Source organism: Trichogramma pretiosum, unplaced genomic scaffold, assembly GCF_000599845.2.
Source record: "Trichogramma pretiosum strain Unisexual culture from Peru unplaced genomic scaffold, Tpre_2.0 scaffold132, whole genome shotgun sequence".
Taxonomy (NCBI): domain Eukaryota; kingdom Metazoa; phylum Arthropoda; class Insecta; order Hymenoptera; family Trichogrammatidae; genus Trichogramma; species Trichogramma pretiosum.
Genome location: NW_019640890.1, coordinates 271,120 through 290,701, shown reverse-complemented (window position 1 = coordinate 290,701; position 19,582 = coordinate 271,120). Strand labels below are relative to the sequence as shown.

Genomic DNA, 19,582 nt, shown 5'->3' with positions numbered 1-19,582 from the left:
AGTGAGCACACACAACGGACGCTCTACCAGCGCTCCGAACACCTTCCAAATAAACGCCTGTACCCACACCAACAACCGTCTTCTCTCTCTCTACCTTGCCCTGCCTCATCCGACTACCTCGTCTCCTAGGCTGCGAGGCAGCCGGCATATACCAATAAGCCTACAAAACGATAAAAGCCCGAGTACTTTTCTTCATATTTCCGCGCGTGCATACGCCGCTGATATATATAAGGATATAAGGAAGTGGTAGCGGTGGCTCTGAAGCATCTCGAGCAAAAGTTTCGAGTCTTTGTGTGTGTGTGTGCGTGCGTGTGCGTTTGTATCACGTATCCATGGTGAACGAGAGGAAAAAAAGGGTCAAAGCGAGTGGCGCACACACAGTCTCATTTGTACGTACATATACCATCTTTACTCGCGAAGCACGTATGAGACAGCTCGTTGATAATCTCTCTTTCTCGCGATCGATGAATTATTTTCTCAGTTGTGGGATTCGAAGGACACAAAATGACACGGTTGTTTCAGCTTTTGGACATATATTTTTTGTAAAACTCAATTGCGAAATGAAGTAATAAAGATATTATGGCCTTCACAAAGCGCTCTTTGTCTCTTAACATCTGCTCATTATTTGACGCTGCAAAGATTGTATCGATTCCGTCAACTCGGCCCGTAACGCTGCCCAGTCCGTCTCCTCGTCGCTTATGATTACTGGCTGCTGCTGCTCGGTTGCTCTCGCTGCAGTTTGTCCCCGCGTTGCGAGTAGCTCTCGACCTCGGTGTTGAATCGTCGTCACTGCGAAAGAGAAAATATAATTCACGATTCAATATTTTTATTTGTAATTATTGTACAACCAACATACATACAATAAAAATTCAAAATTAATTAATTTTTTTGCATAAAAAATTGTCAAGCACGAATACATAATCATTATAACACGAGATAATCACTTTTTCAAACGCATGATGTCGAGTACGAAGGGCGAGGCGTGCTGCTTCATCGGCTCGGAATCCACGAGCTCGGCCATGTGTGTCTTGGCGTACAACACGCCGTCCATCCTGAGTTGCGGTGCCTTGTGTTTCTCCGCGTAGTTCAGCACCATGAGGCAATTCTCGACGCTCAGCAACGAGCCGAGCTTCTCCTCGCAGACCTGCTTCAACGGCTCGATCTGATACTTGTCGGCGGCTGCCAGAAGTTCGCAGTAAGCCTCGCACTCCAGTGGAGGTGTCTGCTGGACCGAACCCGTGTAGATGTAGCGCAGCATCTCCACGACGATCTCGCGACGTATATCGACGATCTTGACGACGTTGTCGTGCGTCTCGAGCATCTCCGCGCTGAACATGGCTCGGAATACGGGCGACGCGCCGGCCAAGACGAGTTTGTGCGTCGGCACGGGCTGCTGCTGCGGCTGCATGGGGAATCGCAGGATCACGTCGCTACTACGCTCGTCCAGAAATATCCAGTCGTATCTGGCCAGCGGCTCGATTTCTGTCGCATGATCAGATTCTTCTCCAGTCGCTTGGCCAACACAACGTCGCAGCGGATCGTCATTATGTTGTTGCCGGCTGCTACGGCCCGCTCGATCTTCTCGATCCTCGTGAATTCGGTGAAGCCCCATTCCTCGTCACCCTCGTCGCCCTCGTCGCTCGAGTCCTTCGAAGCGAACACCTTGACGAATTCCTTGGAGGCGATCGCAGTGTTCCCGACGGCGATGGCGAGTTTGCACTCGCAGGTGAGCTCGTCGCGGGCCGGCGACATGCGCACCAGATGCAGCGACGCCCAGTTCGGGCTGGTCTCGTAGTCGAGCCGGAATCGCTTGTCCGGGCAGTCGTTGACGCAGAAGATGGGCGAGTTGAGCCTGACCTCGGGCCGCTTGGAGATGAGGCCGTAGTCGGCGATGGTCCAGGTGAAGCTGCACTCGTCCTTGACGAAGCGAGTGAAACCCGCGATACGATTGCACGTTGACATTTCGGCACTTGCTTCGTGATACACACTTCGCGAAGGAAAAATTGAACGTCACAATAAAGAAAGGTACACGTATCACTTCACTGCTGAAACTGACTTGCTGCTGTTTTGACCGTTACTGCGTTTGCACTGCGATCATGCGTCAGTGTAATACAATCACACCGCGCAAAAAGACTTGGATAACGCACGGAGAGGACGAATTATAGCGTGGCGCTGTGCACACGAGCGCAGGCACAGGTTTTCCCTGTACTGAGCGTGCATGGGATTTCGCTCTGATAACGCCAGTCAGCACGGAAAGAAATCGCACTAAGGTAAAGTTTAATTGGCCGTTTCTTGTAAACGAATTGTCCGATCTTTTTGAAATTTTTTTACAACATTCTTAAAAGGGTTGTGTATATTCATAAAAATTATTAACGTTGTTTAGACTGCCAACATAAATTATTGAAAATAAGGCAATTTAATGAATGTTTTCGTTTCATTCAATTGAGGATTTTATTAAATTAAAATTTTTTATATGATAACATTATTCAATATGGTTTTTAATAAGGCGTGTGTAAATTTTTGGCCCAATTTGTTTATTTAAACAAAAGTAATTGAAAAAACCAAAGCGTCAATATGCGTTGTGTTCAAACACGTTATCTTGGGTGCGCTATCGAAACTTCGAGCGTCCTTTGTTTTTTTGTTCTAACTTTTGTTTGAATAAAAGAATCGGGCTAAAAATTTACACACGCCTTCCTTAGACCATATTGAATAAAGTTATGTTATAAAAATCTTCATTTTCGAAAATTCATAACAGACTTTCCTGCATTGAATGAAACAAAAACATTCATTAAACTGCCTTGTTTTCAATAATTTATTTTGGTAGTTCAAGCAATGTTAATGCTTTTTATGAATATTCAATTAGTTTCACAGCCCTTTCAAGAATGATGTGAGAAATTATCAGAAAGATCGGACAATTTGTTTACGAGAAACGGCCAAATAAACATTACCTTTGCGCGATTTCTTTACGTGCTGACTGGCGTTGCAGAGAACGATCCCATGCACGCACAGGACAAACCCGTGCATTCGGCGCGTCCACCCAACACTAGCTATTGTTTTGACTGTTGCACTGCGATGTGTACAGTGTAAAATCACGCCGCGCAAAAAAATGTGAAGAGCGGCAGCCCGCAGCCTAAACAGTGAACGCCGGAGTCGATGTCCATAGATGGCGCCACCAAACAACCCAATTCGTAATTCCGAATGGCAGTTGATGCAAAGAGTCGAAAGTTCTCATCTATCCCAAACCGAGTCTCAAAGTAGAAGTAGCCAGCCACTTTAGTAATTAAAGTCCAGTTAAATTAAATCGGACTTTATTTTCAAAATGAAAAAATTTGCATTTTGAATAAAAAAACCTAACTCGCTTCTTATTGCACTTAGAAAGGTATTTTTTTTTTAAATCTGCGGAATGATGCCAGCTTTCCACTTTTGGAAGTTTTTATTCGTGTACGACATTTATTTAATCGTCCAGGCTCATTAGTTTATAAACTATTTAGAGGGAGTATTTTGCTTTCATTTTTATGCAATAAAATAACAAAACAGGCGCAAACTACGCGTTATCGAGCTTCAGTATATTTTCTCGCTATTTATTGTTACCTTACACCGTAAATTGGTTGGGTAATGAAATTGAAATAAAATTAAAACACGAAAAATTTAAAGTCAAGAAAAATAATGAGCCTTATATATTTTTAATTTATTTATCTCAATTTACAACATTTAATGGTACAAACGTAACAAAATACTAAAATTAATTTAACACGATTGCGAGCTTGGACTCGCAGCCGCTAAGCAAATATTACATAAATCTTGATTCATCAGCTGCTCGACGATCATTTCACAGCAGAGAATCGGCAGCCGATATCGTATCAGCTCCCAGAAAGGATACAGTGCCCAGCGTTGAAAAAATCCTCTCGATAGTTTTTCGCACAGATGTACAAAACAAGCCTCGTTCAACCTCGAAAGGATCTTGAACGATTTTCCTGAGCGAAGCAACTCGTAACAGTCCTTATACGTGAGTTGTTTCGCCGCTTCTTTGGGTCGTAATCGAATCAGGTCGTAGAGTGACAGATTTGGACTGACTATTATCTTTTTTAATTCTGCCATGGACTTCTTCACCTTCGCCTCCTTCTTGTCCTCGTCCTCGTAGCTATTATCACCATTACAACGTAAAATGTGTTTAACCAGAAATGTCATGATCGCGAGGGCATCGCTTCGTTTCAGTTCGTATCCTCTATTCTCCAGAAGTTCGACGGTAGATAGAGCAGCTAATGTCCTATATAAATACTCATCATACCGTCCGGGGCCATAATCGTCTACATATAAAAAGAACTTTTCGAAGTCACTCGTAGAAGGGAAAACGAAGCTAGACAGATCAGCGCCACGATCCAAGTGTACATCGATCACGTCCGGCGAGAGACTCGCGACGGCCCATTGCAGAGGTGTCTGACCAAACTTGTCCTTTGCATCGATCTTTACAAACTGATTTAATTCGTCGTTGATCTTGAAGAATAACTTGATCATCGCTAAGTTATTTTTCTCGCTTAAAACGTGCAGAGGAGTCACGCTGTTCTCGTTGGCCAAATTCGGATTGGCGCCATTTTTCAGCAATATAGTGGCCAACTGCTTGTCGCCGCGATATGCAGCCATGTGCAATGGTGTGTTGCCATCCTCGTCCCGGGCGTCGATCTGCAATACCTGACATCTTTCATCGTTAATCCTGAAGAACACTTCTGCAACGTCATACTCGTCTATAAGATGAAGGGGAGTACTTCCTTCCTTGTTGGCCCAATTCGGATCCGCGCCGTATCTCAGCAACAATTCGATCACCGAAATCGAATCGAAACAAGACTCCAGGGCCACATGCAGTGGCGAGTCACCTGTTTTTTGCACGATGCAGTTGGGATCCTGGCCGAGTTCTAGGAAAGTCTTGACGTAATCATGATGACCGAAGTAGCAGGCCACGTGGAAATGCGTCAATCCATCTTTGTCGGTGTAATTCACGTCGAACTTGTATATTTGGAATAGCCGATCATCGATATTGGCGACAAGTTCGCGTTCAACCAGATGATGAACTGCAGTCGTACGAAGCAGCAATGGCTTGCCATCTTCGTCTACGTCGGGCTCGTCCTTGTAGCCGGTGTTGATTAAAAAGTCGATGAATGAAGCATCGAACACCAAGAGTTCACTGTCTATCATTTCATCCGTAATAAGCAAATCGATTTCTTTGAGTCGAAAAATGTCTCGAAGATTTGGCAGTTGACCCTGCCAATTGCGGATCAAGCGATACAGTTTACGACGACGAAATTCTATTCTATCTTCTTGGTTTTCCCAATTGACCTTTTCTCGTAAGGACTTGAGTTGTTCCAAGCTTGAGCCTTCCGTAAGATGATTCGCACTTTCAGAATCGGAATAATTCTGGCATTCTCCTTCTTCGCTATAGTAACTCACGTTGGATTCGTCGTCGGACGCCATGATTCAAGATATTTTTCACTTTTCTTACGAGAATCACTAGATACGGTCAATTCGATCTTCCTGTATTTAGCTGTTTACGTTGCGGCGTCGTAACGTGTACTGAATACACTGAGATCTATCTATATATACTGGGTCAAATGTGTGCGAAGCTATAAGAAACAGGAGTACCGTTAGGTGAGCAACGAATTGCTATTTGGCCCGAGCCGGTGCTAGCGATCGTAGCTGTACTCGCAGGCACAGATTGAGACTTGAGAGAGGGGAGTGTTTTTAAATTATTTTCTTCGTTCCGGGATTCAAGGGACACAAAATGACACGATTGATTCAGCTGTCGAACACACATTTATTGTAAAACGCAATTTCGAAATGAAGTAATAAAGATATTGCGCGTAACGAACTTGGAATTGCCCTCACGAAGTCATCTTTGTCTCTAAACGTCAACGTGCAGCGCGTCTGCTCATTATTTGACGCTCCAAAGATTGTATGGATTTCGTCAACTCGGCCCGTAACGCTGTCCAGTCCATCTCCTCGTCACTTATGATTACGGGCTGCTGCTGCTGCTGCTCGGTTGCTCTCGCTGCAGTGTTGACTGTCCGCGTCTTGCGAGTTGTAGTCCTCGAACTCGATGCCGAATCGCAGTCGCTAGAAAATATACACAGAGATGAAAAAAAAAAAAAAATAATAATCATTAAAACGCATCGTTGCTTGAAAATTCTTTACTTTGATTTGTAATTACATAATTATATTGTACAACACAATAAAAAAGAGAGACAGTTAAACGTTATTTCAACAAAATAAATCTATATTTCAACCAAGATACACACAATGAAACTCAAATTAATTTTTTTTTTGTTATAAAAAATTGTCAAGCATAAAGATACATCAACATTATAATCGCTAAGATAATCACTTTCTCAACAATAAGCGTATGATATCGAGTACGAAGGGCGAGGCGTGCTGCTTCATCGGCTCGGAATCCACGAGCTCGGCCATGTGCGTCTTGGCGTAATATACGCCGTCCGTCCTCAGCTCCGGTGCCCCGTGTTTCTCCGCGTAGTTCAGCACCATGAGGCAATTCTCGACGCTCAGCAACGAGCCGAGCTTCTCCTCGCAGAGCTGCTTCAACGGCTCGATCTGATACTTGTCCGAGGCCGCCAGAAGTTCGCAGTAAGCCCCGCACTCCAGTGGCGGCTTCTGCTGGACCGAGCCCGTGTAGACGTAGCGCAGCATCTCCACGACGATCTCGCGACGTATGTCGACGATCTCGACGACGTTGTCGTGCATCTCGAGCATCTCCGCGCTGAACATGGCTCGGAATACGGGCGACGCGCCGGCCAAGACGAGTTTGTGCGCCGGCACGGGCTGCTGCTGCGGTTGCATCGGGAATTGCAGGATCACGTCGCTGTTACGCGCTTCCAGAAATATCCAGTCGAATCGGGCCAGCGGCTCGATTTTCTGTCGCTTTCTTCCATTGGCGGCGTACGTCGCAGCCGACGACGGATTTCTGCTGCCACCCGACTGCACGATCAGATTCTTTTCCAGCCGCTTGGCCACCACCACGTCGCAGCGAATCGTCGCCATGTTGTTGCCAGCGGCCGCAATGGCCCGCTCGATCCTCTCGATCCTCGTGAACTTGGTGAAGCCCCAGACGTCCCTCGCGGTGTCGTCGCCCGAGTCCTTCGAGGCGAACACCTCGACGAACTCCTTTGAGGCGATGGTCGTGTCGCCGACGACGACGGCGAGCTTGCACTCGCAGGTGAGCTCGTCGCGGGCCGGCGACATGCGCACCAGATGCAGCGAGGCCCAGTTCGGGCTGGTCTCGCGCCCGCCCGGATAGTAGTCGAGCCGGAATCGCTTGTCCGGACAGTCGTTGACGCAGAAGATGGGCGAGTTGAGCCTAACCTCGGGACGCTTGGAGATGAGGCCGTAGTCGGCGATGGTCCAGGTGAAGCTGCATTCGTCCTTGACGATGCGAGTGATGCCCGAGACGCGATTGTACGTCGACATGTCGGCACTTGTATGAATGCGAGTTTACACACGTACACTTATTATAAACAAGATTCAAAGTCAAATTCAAGTATTATAAACAAGATTCAGGTAAACAAAGATTCACGTTGCGTGTTCATCACTGCTGAAAACTGACTCGCTACTGTTTTGACCGTTACTGCGGTTGCACTGCGATCATGCGTCAGTGTAATAAAGTCACGGCGCGCGAAAAAAATACGACGAGCGCGGCCTGTGACGAGTGGCGCCGCCCAACGACGCAATTCGTAAAAACCGAACGGCAGTTGATGCAGAGAGTCGTGTTCCGCATTTTATGTGCAGTGCAGTTTACGCAATTTCGAGTGCAAGATGTCGAATTCGATCGTATCATTGCTTTTAGTGTTGCTGAAAATTCCGGTAGCTGCTGTGCGTTGAAAAATGCGCTGTAGCGTATAGAAAAAACAAAAAAGTGTCGCGCGTGCCTAGTTACTACGAGACGTCACGAGTTCAAGATTCAACTGCCGCGTAGTAGAACGCGGGGTGAGTTTTTATTTTGATACGGTAGATCGAAAAGTGATTACGTCCTTTATAAATATCGCGCATTCGCCACTCGGCTACGTAAATTCCATTGTAAAAATTCGTTGGCGCGAATTCCAATCGGCCCCGGTCGAAGAATTGCCCCGAAATTAAATGAAGAAGACGATACAAATAGAAATGAGACTCTCCCCTTGAATACACGTATCTATACCACTCGAATTGCTTTTGAAACGAGCGAATCGACGAAGAGAAAGAGTGATTGTTCGCGCGCACTTTGAAAATTAATATTCCCGCCTATTTTCCCCCCGAATGCAATATGCACGCGTGCGTCGCATACTGGTTTTTCGTCGCCGAAAGAAATTGAACGAAACAAAAGTTACTTTGACGCGTATCTGCGTTACGTGTATAGGAAGGAAAGAGAAGCATCGGAGCACACATCGGTTTATGTAGCGCGCGTACTTGTACACGTTGCGGCTGTATCTGTATATATATGTGTGTGTCCCGAGACCGAATGTGATACAGCACATGTGCCGCTCGGAGAAAAAGAGAGAGACAGGGTAGAGCCCTTCTATGTGTCAGTAGTGCGCGCGGACCCGGAGAGAATGGCAAAAACGACTATACTATATATACCCACCGCCGCTGCCGCTATATAGATATATAACACACATGCACACGCGCATTTACACACTCGCACACGGCCGAATAATCAAGCTGTGCTCGCGCGTATATATAACTACATTGACTCTTTCGTGTCGCGCGCGCGCAATCCCACCTCCCCCTATATACATATACCTGCTCCTTCTCGCCCTCTGTCTCTCTCTCTCTGCTTCTTTTTCTACTCTTTTTTATTACCCTCTCTGTGTCTTTCGCGACTCTGTGAGTGCAACAGCGGCGGCAGCTTCTTTTTTTTTTTTTTTTACTGCCTCCGAACCTTTTTTCGCGAACGTAAATGTACTCCGTGTGGATTACGCTCGCTTGCTCGATGCCGCTTCTCTCTCTCTCTCTCTCTCTCTCTTCTCTCTATATACCGTAACGTCGTACCCTACGTAGTACTGTGTACGAAACGACGACTCTGATGGGCTTGAGCTATTTTTTATTTGCCTATTCCGCATATATAGCGTACACAGCGACAGTGGGAAATACTTTTGTTTTTCCTTTCTCGATGCGTACATGTACATTGGCTTACTCGAGCCCCGATACAAGCGGCAATTGGTCCGCTCGCAAAAAAATTATGCAATCTTTCCTTCTCTTTCCCTTATATATTGTATAAGCATGTCGAGTGCAAACGCAGTGGTGTTCGTCATTCCTAAAAGGGAGACAAAAAAATTTCAATCCTTTATGCACGTCTATGAATATTACATGCATTATTACATACCTCACTCGCAGGCGCTCAACGTGAATGCATTTCTGTACATTATACATGTACACGATCGCGATGACCCAAAAGCTCATTCCGCGAACGAACGAGAAAGACGAAGAAGAAGGAGACGATATACCGGTGAAGATGAAGAAGAAGAAGAAGAAGAAGAAGAGGAGGAGGAGGAGCGCCGAGTTAAGTAGCAGCGCGCCAACTTGAGCATGAAAGGGGATGTATAACCGCGCACACACGAACTCGGCGCACATGATATCCTATATAGATTCTCGCGGGGGGAAATAGACTTTATAGTCTAACTAGTCTCTCGAAAAGTCACTGTTGCGCGCGTCGTATAAGAGAGAGAATAAGCGAGTAATGGAAAAAGAGGTCGCCGTCGCGTACATACGTGTATATTATACGAGTACGAGTCGCGAAGCTGATCTCGTATCACTACACGAGGTTCTCTTCTCTCTCTTTTTTCTCGCTTACGCTGTGCCTTTTTTTTACCGCGTAGTATACCGCGAGAACGAAGAAGAGAGGAAAAAAAGTATCTACGGTCGATTTTTAAGATCGCGCTCGAAAACTACACGACGGTTTGATACACCTATATATAAGCTTTTCTTGGCGCGTACGGGATGACGTTGTAAATAACGATCTATATATCCGTGTGTGTACATACACAAGAGAAGCGAACGGCGAAGAGAAACGGTGATATATATCCCTTCGAGCTGCGCGCAAATTCATAGGACATAAAGACGCAATTTTCTTCCATAGCCTTCATCTTCTTCCTCCTTCTTTTTTTTTATCTGCACTCGCTGCATGCGAGTGATATAAAGTTCGCAATTATGGATCTACGACGAAAATAATAAAAGCTTCGAATATCACTGCGATAACTTTTAGCGTAGTCGTAGATGCAACAAAAAAAAGAGTCCTGGGACAAAATGCTAACGAAATATTTCGCGCGTGAATCACCCGCGCGCGCGCAATATTCGGCGGATGCCGCTGCGCGCAGCAGTTTTCAACGACCGCCACACACAGATTTCGGCAAAACAGATTCCGTTGGTATATAGATATCAGAACGATCGATATATCGAAAGGAAAGTTGTTAATTGCTACCCGTTTCTCTTCGTGATCTCGGAAAGAGAGTCGTACCTATAGTATACTGTGTCCATACGGCGTTACGTACGTGCGGCATAAGCAATTTTAATAATCGAAGGCTCCGCCGTTGGCAACATCTGTTTCGCAGATTTTTTAGCCTACGCACACGTGCTCTCTCTCGGACAGTATATACCGGACCATAGACAGATACAACTGTGTAGTACAGAGAGCGAGAAATAAAAAAGTGAAAAGTTGCGCCTTTGCGCACCTATACTTTGAACTATGTGCAGGATATAACGCGCACTCACGCAAACGCACGCACGCGGGGCAACAGAAAGCTCGGTTTACGATCGCGGGATATACATATATACGGACGTGCGCGCGCGAGCTTTTATCCTCCCTTCTTCTTCTTTTTTTTTCGTATCGTGCGCTATACCCGTGTGTTATACGAGAGAGCAGCGGGAACTGCTCGATATTGAAAATAAGCTTTTGTTGTTGGGCGAGCGAGAGAGAGGACTCTTGGACTATATATCGTCGAGATATATTTATTAGCGCGGGAATACGATGTTGACATTAGGCTAATTGTACGTTTAAGTAACTGTCAGTACTGATAGAAGCGCGATTATGCTCAGTCGTTATTTCACGATCAGATTGTAATATAAATTAGTACATTCTAAATAAAATAGTTATATTATTCATCAATTAGCGAATAGTTTCGAACACATTCTTTCATCGTTATCAGAGTATTTAAGGCAACGAAAAAAATGTTTCTAGATGTAGACAATCCGTGTTATTTATACGAAGATATCAATGCTGGCGTTCTTATCAGATTAAGCGATTACATAATTACCAATGACATTAAAGAAGAAAATTTAGAAGATGAAAGAGTTTTAAGTGATATGTTACGTGCTTCAGATAGAAGATATGTCGACATTGATCCCATTACAACTGAACTATTGAATGAATTTAAAGATAGGATAATTGCTTTTACAATTAAAAATTTGAGAGAAGAGCCTCTTTTTTGTAGAAATCATGCCATATTGAAGGTCGCTTGCGTTGAATATGTACTGTATCCTCATGAAGATAATGAAGAATATGAAAAAATATATCGTTGCGACGAACGAAGAGTGATCGAGGCATATAAGGATTTGTGTGGTTTTCGAAAAGAAAATATATCCGACGATAAAACCGTCGTGAGTGTTAAAAAATTTTTTCGAGGCGAACCATTTTTTTGGGAGAATCTTTCGGAACCATTTGTTGAGAATAATCTTTTGGAAACAATCAGATCATATTTGGAAGGTATTTCGATCGAGGAAGCTGAAATACTGTATATACAACGTAAATCAATTGAAATAATGTGAGTAAATATTTGGAAAATAATTAAAATAATTTTTTACTCCAATATTAAATTTCAATTTCAGTGAAGGTGAGCCACCGAACATAATGTAAAGTATGACTCCGATGATTAGAAGGTGTGCCAACCATCAGCAAATATAATCATGCCCATCGAAGATCATCCACCAATATTGCTCACAAAAGACTAGCAGCCACATTCACCTACTCCGTAGATGTCTCATCGGTTTCAAACTGATTTTACAAGTGCTTATTATTTTTTTAAATGGGTCATTGTACCTATATTACACAAATTTTTATATATTTTCCTTAAAATGTAATCGCCCTAAAAAAAAAACTATTATTTAACTATTTATTCGAACTCATTGGCTAAACTAAAGATGATTCAGGAATCATCCACAAAATCGTTCACATTGTAACTTGAATTTTTCAACAGACATTGCGTCACAGTTTTGCGCGTTGAATGACACACGCAAGCTGTGTCCAAATTTTTCTTACTTGACAATACAGCTCCTTGAAAAATGTAGATCAAGTGTAGTAATTAACCTTTTTATAAATGATATTTAAATTTCTAAAAATTATGAAAATATAGGATACCCAAATATTCAAATTTTTGTTTGATTTATTGATATATTCCTTAAGCATAATAATTTATATTTTACACGTTTTGCGAATAGTGAAAATGTTTATCAAATTTTAATGTAACTAATAATTAATTGGTTCACTTAACACATTCCATAAATTACGAATATAAAAAATAAGCACATTTTTGATTTTGAATATTTAAAAATTCTGAGTTGGGAATTCTTCGCACGCGCGCGACTCGTTGCCGATCTTCTCGCGAGGAGAGCTCAGCAGCAGTAGTGAGGTATGTATACTATGCTGCGTCTGCGTACGCGCTCCGGGACAGGATCAAATTATAATTAATCCGGAAACTCATATCTCGAGCACTGTAGGGGGGAAGGAGTACCGCCACATATAGTAAGAGCATCGACTCGCGCGCAGAGAGATATAGTATAATGATAATTGGATAATTGGATGTGTGTGCGTCGTACCCGATATGTATGTATATAGAACCGATCGACTTTGAGCCATGTCTCGGAGTCAACTATGCTGCTGCAAGCTCGCCTCCGCCCGGAGAGACTCGTGACTATATATATGTATCGTACAGGTGAAGATAATAGTCCGAGTCGCGTAGCGATCGTTCGCTCGATATTATTTTCCACGAGAGCAGCAGCAGCAGCAGCAGTATATTGACAAAACGTTTTGGCGCGTCGGACACGCGTCGACCAAACAGGTTCGCGCAAAAGTTTGCACAAGTTCCGTTCTCTCTCTCTCTCTCTCTCTCGAGTCCAGGGTAAACATCGCGCGCGCAAACACAATATTAGCCGCAACAATAAGCGCACGCGAAACGTACGAGCAGTAGCAGCAGCAACAGCTGGTCTAGCTTACACAACTATATATCCCGGAGAGTCTGCAAGCTCGGAAGCAAAGCGCGCGGATATATAGAGAGAAGAGGAGCCACTACCGTGAAAGAACGACTTGGCTCGTGCTGCGCTACTGTCTACCACTGTGTACGGCTGTATATACGTTTTGACCCGCTGCCGCTGCCGAGCGAGTATATCTACCGCGGATATATAGAGTTATAAGAGCGGAGAAAGCTATATAGACCCGTTAAGAAAAGCTCACGCTCGACGCGTATAATATACACACACACACACACACACGAGCGTACGTGCAGAGCGAGCGAGCTAGCTGTCGACGTGCGAGCTCGCGTTATTTCACGTCAAATTATCTCTGGCACAGGCGCTCGCAAGCTCTCTCTCTCTTTGCCGAAACTTGCTCTCACTCGCTCTCTTGCACGCGATGAACTTTGGAATCGCGAGGCATTAAAGCTTTGTTCCCGCACGCGCGCCGTTATATATGTACAACAATGCCCCGGACTCCCTCTTCTCTCTCTCTTTCCTTCTGTTTTCGCGCACGAGTGCTATATGAGAGAGAGAGAGAGTATAAGAGCAGTTACGAGACTATATCAGTCGTACGCGCGTGGAGCTTTTCACTATACTAGTCGCGTGCTCGCAAGCTCTCTCCCTCGCGCAACTTATACCTTATGTATGTGTATGTGTGCTACTGTTCGATTTCTCATCTTCGAAATACACACATAGACGGAGCATTTAATTCTGTACCTTGACTCACACACGCGCACGCATAAGCGAGACAACGTCGGCGTTATACTGCCATTTATATATTATTACTATATATAGTACTCGCGCGCCCATATAATAGCTATAAACTTCGAACTCGGCTTCCCTATACGTATATATATGCCTCGATTATATATCCTTTACGGTAATTCACGCGCGCGCCTGCGAGTAAGCGAGAGAAAGAGAGAGATAGATAGAGGGATAGATAGATAGGAGCTGTGAAATTGAGCTAATAAGACTATATAATATCGGCCCCGCCCCCCAAAGTATTATAACATAAAGGGTATCATCTCGGCTCTCTTATATCTATCGAAGTGTCGAGCGCAAAAATGCCACAAACGCGCGGGCGCGCGAATAATTGACTTTTCAATTTCCATTCTCTCTCTCTCTCTCTTTCCCTTACGATCTCCCGCATCTCGCGAACTAGTAGCAGTATTACTGGTACTAGTAGCGCTTCGGTGCTGCACTGCTCCTATATATACCCACATAAAGCAAGAGAAGCGTTATATATACACCCAAAGCCTTTATAGAAGAGAATCAAATCGAATTACGATACCTTTCTGACTCACCCCCCAACCCCCTATATACTTCTGCCACATTACTCCTTAGACTAGCTAGCTACTACTACTACCACTTCTTTCACCTTCCGCGCGGCGCGCGAGCCGATTTTGCAGCAGAGAGCAGCTATATTAAACTCTCTCTCTTTCTCTCACCACCAGCTCTGCCGCACCTTACTACTACCCCCTTCTTCTCTCTCTATATATAGATGGTTCAACCATCATCGAACTTCCGCCTCGTAATAGTCGCTCACGTGCAAAGTTGACGATAAGAGGGCTGCTGACTGCCGACGCCACCGCTTATACTCGGGCGGGGGTGTTCGTTTCGCGCGGATCGGGGAAGAACGAGCGGAAGAGAGAGAGTGAAAAAAACTGATAGGCTCTATTATAAGTCTCGGCGCCTTTGCCGCGTGCGAAGAAATAAAGGAGAGGTCGCTTTCTCGGAATAATAACGTGTACGATGTTATGTATCCACCCCCCGCATGCAGTCGCAGTTGCCGCGCGTGCATCGGCACCACCAGCAAAGAACATTATTATTTATTCTTTTTATGTATTTACGCTGAAAAGGCATCGCGCTGCTCTTTATACACACCTGATTGAAGAAAAACTCAATTGTCAGATCGAATATCGATACATGTCGTATCGCAAAGCCATAGCAAATGTATAAGAACAATGCCATTAATATCAGAAAATCATTATCAGTCTTAGCCTCGCTCTGTTCGTGTCGCAGGAGACAAAATAATAAAAAATAATATGTTTTTGCGTTGCGCGCGAAATGAGAAACGAGTATCCCTTCGCGCGCAACGACTACTGTCGTATACATGTCAACCGATCGCGTGGCAGAAATACACACACGCGTGCAGGAGACGCGCGACGCAACATTTTTAAGCCGACGTATAAAAAACACGAGGCGAGCTATATGTGTATAGGTCGAAACGTAAAAATGAAAATAAAAAAAAAATAGAGTTTCTGTTTGCTTCAAAAGAAATATATACCGTGTAAAGCTGTCTTGTACATAAAAATATATACTTATACGCGGAGGAATATAACGAAAAAAAATAAAGGTCGCGTATACATTGGTAAAAGAGCCGTCGATATTTACAAATTGCGGAAAAAATACGTCGTCGACATTGAAAACAGGCGCGATGATATCGAAAAGACTATTTGTCACAGTTTCGATCTTACGATATGATAAATGATTGAAGTAGAAAAACCTGTTCAATGCTTAATACCTGCTTTATTAAGTGCATAAGCCCGATCGTTTCCATACTCGAACCAGTTATAAGCAATTAATCACTCGCGTGCGCCAAATCGATCGCTTAAATATTTTTCTTCTCTTTTCTTTTCAAAACGATCGCTGGTAAATGATCTGTTTGACATCTATCGGGGGGTAGGGGTATTTATTTCTTCCCGCGAGCTCTGCTCTTCCTTTTCTTCTTTTGTTTTATCCTCCATCAGACGATATCTGCACGACGGACGCACACGGCTGCGCGATCGAATTGGAAAATTTATTATTCAGAGGCGAAGTTTATGCTACCATATAGTAAGAGAGAGGGCCCACCTCCGAAAGAAGCAGTGCAGCTGAAAAAAAAGAGGAAGTAAAATGAAATATTGGAAAAGGCCATAGAGAGAGAGCTTAAAAAAGTCGAAAGCCAAGTATCGCCGCAGCCGACGATGATAATAATAATAATAATAATAATCATAATAATAATCATCATAATAAGAGTCGCGCAGCCGACGAATCACGGAGTATAGAGAGATTTACATCGCTCGGATTCAGCTGCGAAAGGGAGGAAATGAGTTAAAAGTACCGAGTAAGAGTGTATACACGAGCCGAGCCGAGCGAGGGCAAAAGTTGCGTTGGAATATAAATATATTCGCGAGCTTCGGCCCAAGCTCCTCATCCTCGCCGACACGAGAGGTTCCTCTCTCTCCGGATTATCGCCGGTCGTACATATCTGTTTGCTATATTGTCCCTGCGCAGCAGGCAGAGAGCTTGCGACTCTTCTCTCTTTTTTTTTCTTTATCATCATTCTCGATTCTCATCGGATCGACATTGGCATTCCACGCGCGGGCGAGCTTTCTCTTCTCTGCCTGTCCCTCCGTTATCTCTCGTATTTCGCTCGGCAAATGCTGCCATTAATTTTAATACCTCGGAGCGGAGATGCCTTGCGACAGATCCGCGGATCACCGAGCCATCCACCAGGTATAGATACGATGTTTTATGCAACGGCCCTTTCTCTCTCAGCTCTCTCACGCACAACGACCGCCCTTACAATATTTATTTCGCTCGATATTTTTTTCTTCCTCTTCCCCCTGCGCTTATAAATATTTTCTACTCTCCCGTTTGGAAAAATAATTACGGATATCGTGTAGCAGCGGCAGCTTCGGGCACGCTGGGGATCGAGAGAGAAAGAAGAAGAAGACGTGCTCTCCGGCTCGGGCGTGCATAAGCATGCTGAAAGAGGAGGAGGACGACACGGAGCTCAGTTGCGCAGGTTTGTGTGTTTATTTACTCTCGTCGTCGTCGTCGTTCGCGTATACAGTGTAAGGTAAGCGCATCGCACCGAGGGAATAGTAGCAGTGTACATATATACGCTATGACCTGGTGACGTGTTTCGGTCGACGCGATCGCCTCGCCGAATCAGGCGCATAGCAGCGATTCACTGCCACGTCGCATACAGCATACCAGCCAGAAAGGGATGTTTGATCATTAGTATTTCCAAGTGACGAGCTGGAGATACGGACACGCGGAAGCAGCGACGACGAATCGGACAAAGTTAGCCGTCGCGACCCCTCCCTTCGATGTAGATGTATGCGCATAAACGCATTGACTCCGACTGCTGCTGCAAGCTCGCAGAGAGAGCTTCGTTAGATCAAAATCTCACTCTGTCTCTCTCAGAGCCAGGGTGTGTATATATCGATGCAGTCCTTCTGTATATACATACAGTCAATGAGTAAGTATACGTCCCGTAGACGTGTACGTGATGCGGAACATACACACACACACACAGAATTTCTCTCTTGCCGAGGCTAAGAGAGAGAGCCGAGCTTCGGGAGCCACACCGGTGGCAGAGCAGCATTACCATCGTTGGCCTTGTATACAACCATACAGCTACTTTAATCATCAATAGCTGTAGCTGCTGTGCGGCGGCGCAAGCTCCCGAAGCTTAAGCAAACGCACATTATACATATATATACTAGTATGAACGCAGCGGGCTATATAAACGGCCATAGAGCGATTTCCCGATATTCCCTCCGCTGAATCATTCAGAGCCCCTTATCCACTGCTGCTGCTGCTGCTGCTGCTGCTCCTACTAATGCTCACGCTACCGCCGATGTTATAAGCTTTGCTGCTGCTGCTGCTGCTGCTGCTGCTGCTGCTGCTGCTGCTACTGCTATTGCGTGTATTCATTTGATTATAGCCTCGGTATATAGGGAGCTTAATCAGACGAGTACAACTGCTCGTAAAAGTAACCCAAGAATTTGCCGCTGCTGCTGCTAGGCTCCTTTTACGATGCCGCACTAGTATACATGCCCGTGCGTGTGGGTGTGTGTAAGTAATCAGCTTTGAGCCGCATCGCGCGGTATATACTACCACCGCCGCTATCCTATATATTTTACCCCCGCAACTTTCCGAACTTTTATCGCGTCGACATAGAGAATATAGATAGAGAGAGAGAGAGAAACGCCCGAATCAAAGAGAAATACGATAAATTCGGCCGAATTCTGGCATCGTAGCGTATATAGATGTTGCTCATACGATATATATACGCGTACACGAAGTTCAACATGTCACGCATCGTATAGCCCGCGGTCAGAGCAGCACACGCGCGTCTATGTATTTTCTGCTCCTATAACAATTACAGTTATATCCTCGACCCCTGGCCTGCTGCGTTCGACGAATACGAGCCCTTGCCGCCCCCCGCACGCGCCTTCTCTGTTTTCATAATATACCATGGCCTGCGTGTACTACTACTACTACTACTACTACTACTACTACTATAGCTGTGAGTGTGCTTGCGCGCAAGCTCTGCACCGTACGGCCACCGAAAACAATTTGTTTTTATATGCGCAAAAAAAAAAAAAAGAATAAAGAAAAACACGGTCGCGCCAATATGGCGTATATACATAGGTGTACCCCTTCGGAGATAGAGCCTTCGCGTGTATGTAAAATATACAAGGATCGGAATTGCCCGGTCAATTAACGCGCTCGACTTAACCGCGCGCGCGTGGTGGCGCTCGGGAAAGAATTCAAGTTAATTGAATGCGAAACTATACTCGATTTCTCTCTCTTTCTCTCCTGCGTGTCGCCCTTGTATCGAGAGTCGAGATACAATTTATAGAATAGTTTTATTTTTCATTATATTTCTCGTATTACTCTTATGTATTTGAACGTACCGATGATTTGTTTGTATTTTTCCAACTTATACCGATACTTGTAAATGTGTAAAAATTTTGTACCTCTTGTAAAGGCCTAGATAGGGTCATACCCAAAGGCGCTCAATAAAAATTAAATCAATCAATGAAGTAAACACATCAAGAATCGATAATCTTATACATGTCTTCGTTCCATTGTCTGAACAATTTATATTGATTCCGGCTCCGACCATAGTGCGCGTAAACGAGACGTCACCTAGCGGCGACGTCTCAATTCATTTTCAACACAATTATGACTATTATGATTCATCCAGCGGATATCATTGATAATTACGTATATCTGTGCCGTTATTTTGAAAGTGAACTTTTTCAGGTCCATTGGGTATATAATGTGTAATAGTGAAATTGTGAAAAAGAGCGGACGCGATAATCGCGTGGATTACAGGATTCGTCGAAGGCAGAGTCTTTCGACCGCTGTAATTGACGCATGTTGACACTTTATAGATCGTCGTGTATGTAAACATTTGTACGTACACACATACGAAGCTTTTTATAAATTCATGAAAATACATATTAAATTGTATTCCAACAATATTCAATAACAGATTTTTCAAATAATTTTACATGTAATTTTTTGTTAAATTTTATAAAAG

The 19,582-nt window shown here is 44.4% G+C and overlaps 4 protein-coding genes across 4 annotated transcripts; 1 reads left to right on the top strand and 3 right to left on the bottom strand.

Moving 5' to 3' along the window:
- Positions 1-477: 477 nt before the first annotated feature.
- On the bottom strand, positions 478-1,408 carry LOC111693293 (speckle-type POZ protein-like). Its single transcript, XM_023457675.1, has 3 exons — positions 945-1,408; positions 591-789; positions 478-522 (listed from the first exon to the last, which is right to left on the bottom strand). Exons 1-3 carry the CDS (start codon positions 1,406-1,408, stop codon positions 478-480), a joined length of 708 nt encoding a protein of 235 aa, XP_023313443.1.
- Positions 1,409-3,655: 2,247 nt separating this feature from the next.
- Positions 3,656-5,656, bottom strand: LOC111693288 (ankyrin repeat and protein kinase domain-containing protein 1-like). Its single transcript, XM_023457662.1, has one exon. It carries the CDS (start codon positions 5,464-5,466, stop codon positions 3,748-3,750), a length of 1,719 nt encoding a protein of 572 aa, XP_023313430.1. The 5' UTR covers positions 5,467-5,656; the 3' UTR covers positions 3,656-3,747.
- A 244-nt stretch (positions 5,657-5,900) lies between these two features.
- LOC111693292 (speckle-type POZ protein A-like) lies at positions 5,901-7,577 on the bottom strand. Its single transcript, XM_023457674.1, has 2 exons — positions 6,374-7,577; positions 5,901-6,105 (listed from the first exon to the last, which is right to left on the bottom strand). The coding sequence occupies exons 1-2, from the start codon at positions 7,468-7,470 to the stop codon at positions 5,901-5,903; spliced, it is 1,302 nt and encodes a 433-aa protein (XP_023313442.1). The 5' UTR covers positions 7,471-7,577.
- A 2,964-nt stretch (positions 7,578-10,541) lies between these two features.
- Positions 10,542-12,392, top strand: LOC111693289. The gene is made up of 2 exons (XM_023457663.1): positions 10,542-11,792; positions 11,857-12,392. Exons 1-2 carry the CDS (start codon positions 11,200-11,202, stop codon positions 11,882-11,884), a joined length of 621 nt encoding a protein of 206 aa, XP_023313431.1. The 5' UTR covers positions 10,542-11,199; the 3' UTR covers positions 11,885-12,392.
- The last annotated feature ends 7,190 nt before the right edge of the window (positions 12,393-19,582 follow it).

Bases quoted from the DNA above. Each gene is read 5' to 3' on its own strand.
- LOC111693292 (XM_023457674.1), bottom strand. From the start codon at position 7,470: ATGTCGACGTACAATCGCGTCTCGGGCATCACTCGCATCGTCAAGGAC. The intron at 6,106-6,373 runs GTGATTATCTTA...TATATTTTCTAG, and splicing joins ATACGCTTATTGTTGAGAAA to CGACTGCGATTCGGCATCGA.
- LOC111693288 (XM_023457662.1), bottom strand. From the start codon at position 5,466: ATGGCGTCCGACGACGAATCCAACGTGAGTTACTATAGCGAAGAAGGA.
- LOC111693293 (XM_023457675.1), bottom strand. From the start codon at position 1,408: ATGCAGCCGCAGCAGCAGCCCGTGCCGACGCACAAACTCGTCTTGGCC. The intron at 790-944 runs GTGATTATCTCG...TCTCTTTCGCAG, and splicing joins GACATCATGCGTTTGAAAAA to TGACGACGATTCAACACCGA. The intron at 523-590 runs GTGAAGGCCATA...TATGTCCAAAAG, and splicing joins TAAGAGACAAAGAGCGCTTT to CTGAAACAACCGTGTCATTT.
- LOC111693289 (XM_023457663.1), top strand. From the start codon at position 11,200: ATGTTTCTAGATGTAGACAATCCGTGTTATTTATACGAAGATATCAAT. The intron at 11,793-11,856 runs GTGAGTAAATAT...TTTCAATTTCAG, and splicing joins CGTAAATCAATTGAAATAAT to TGAAGGTGAGCCACCGAACA.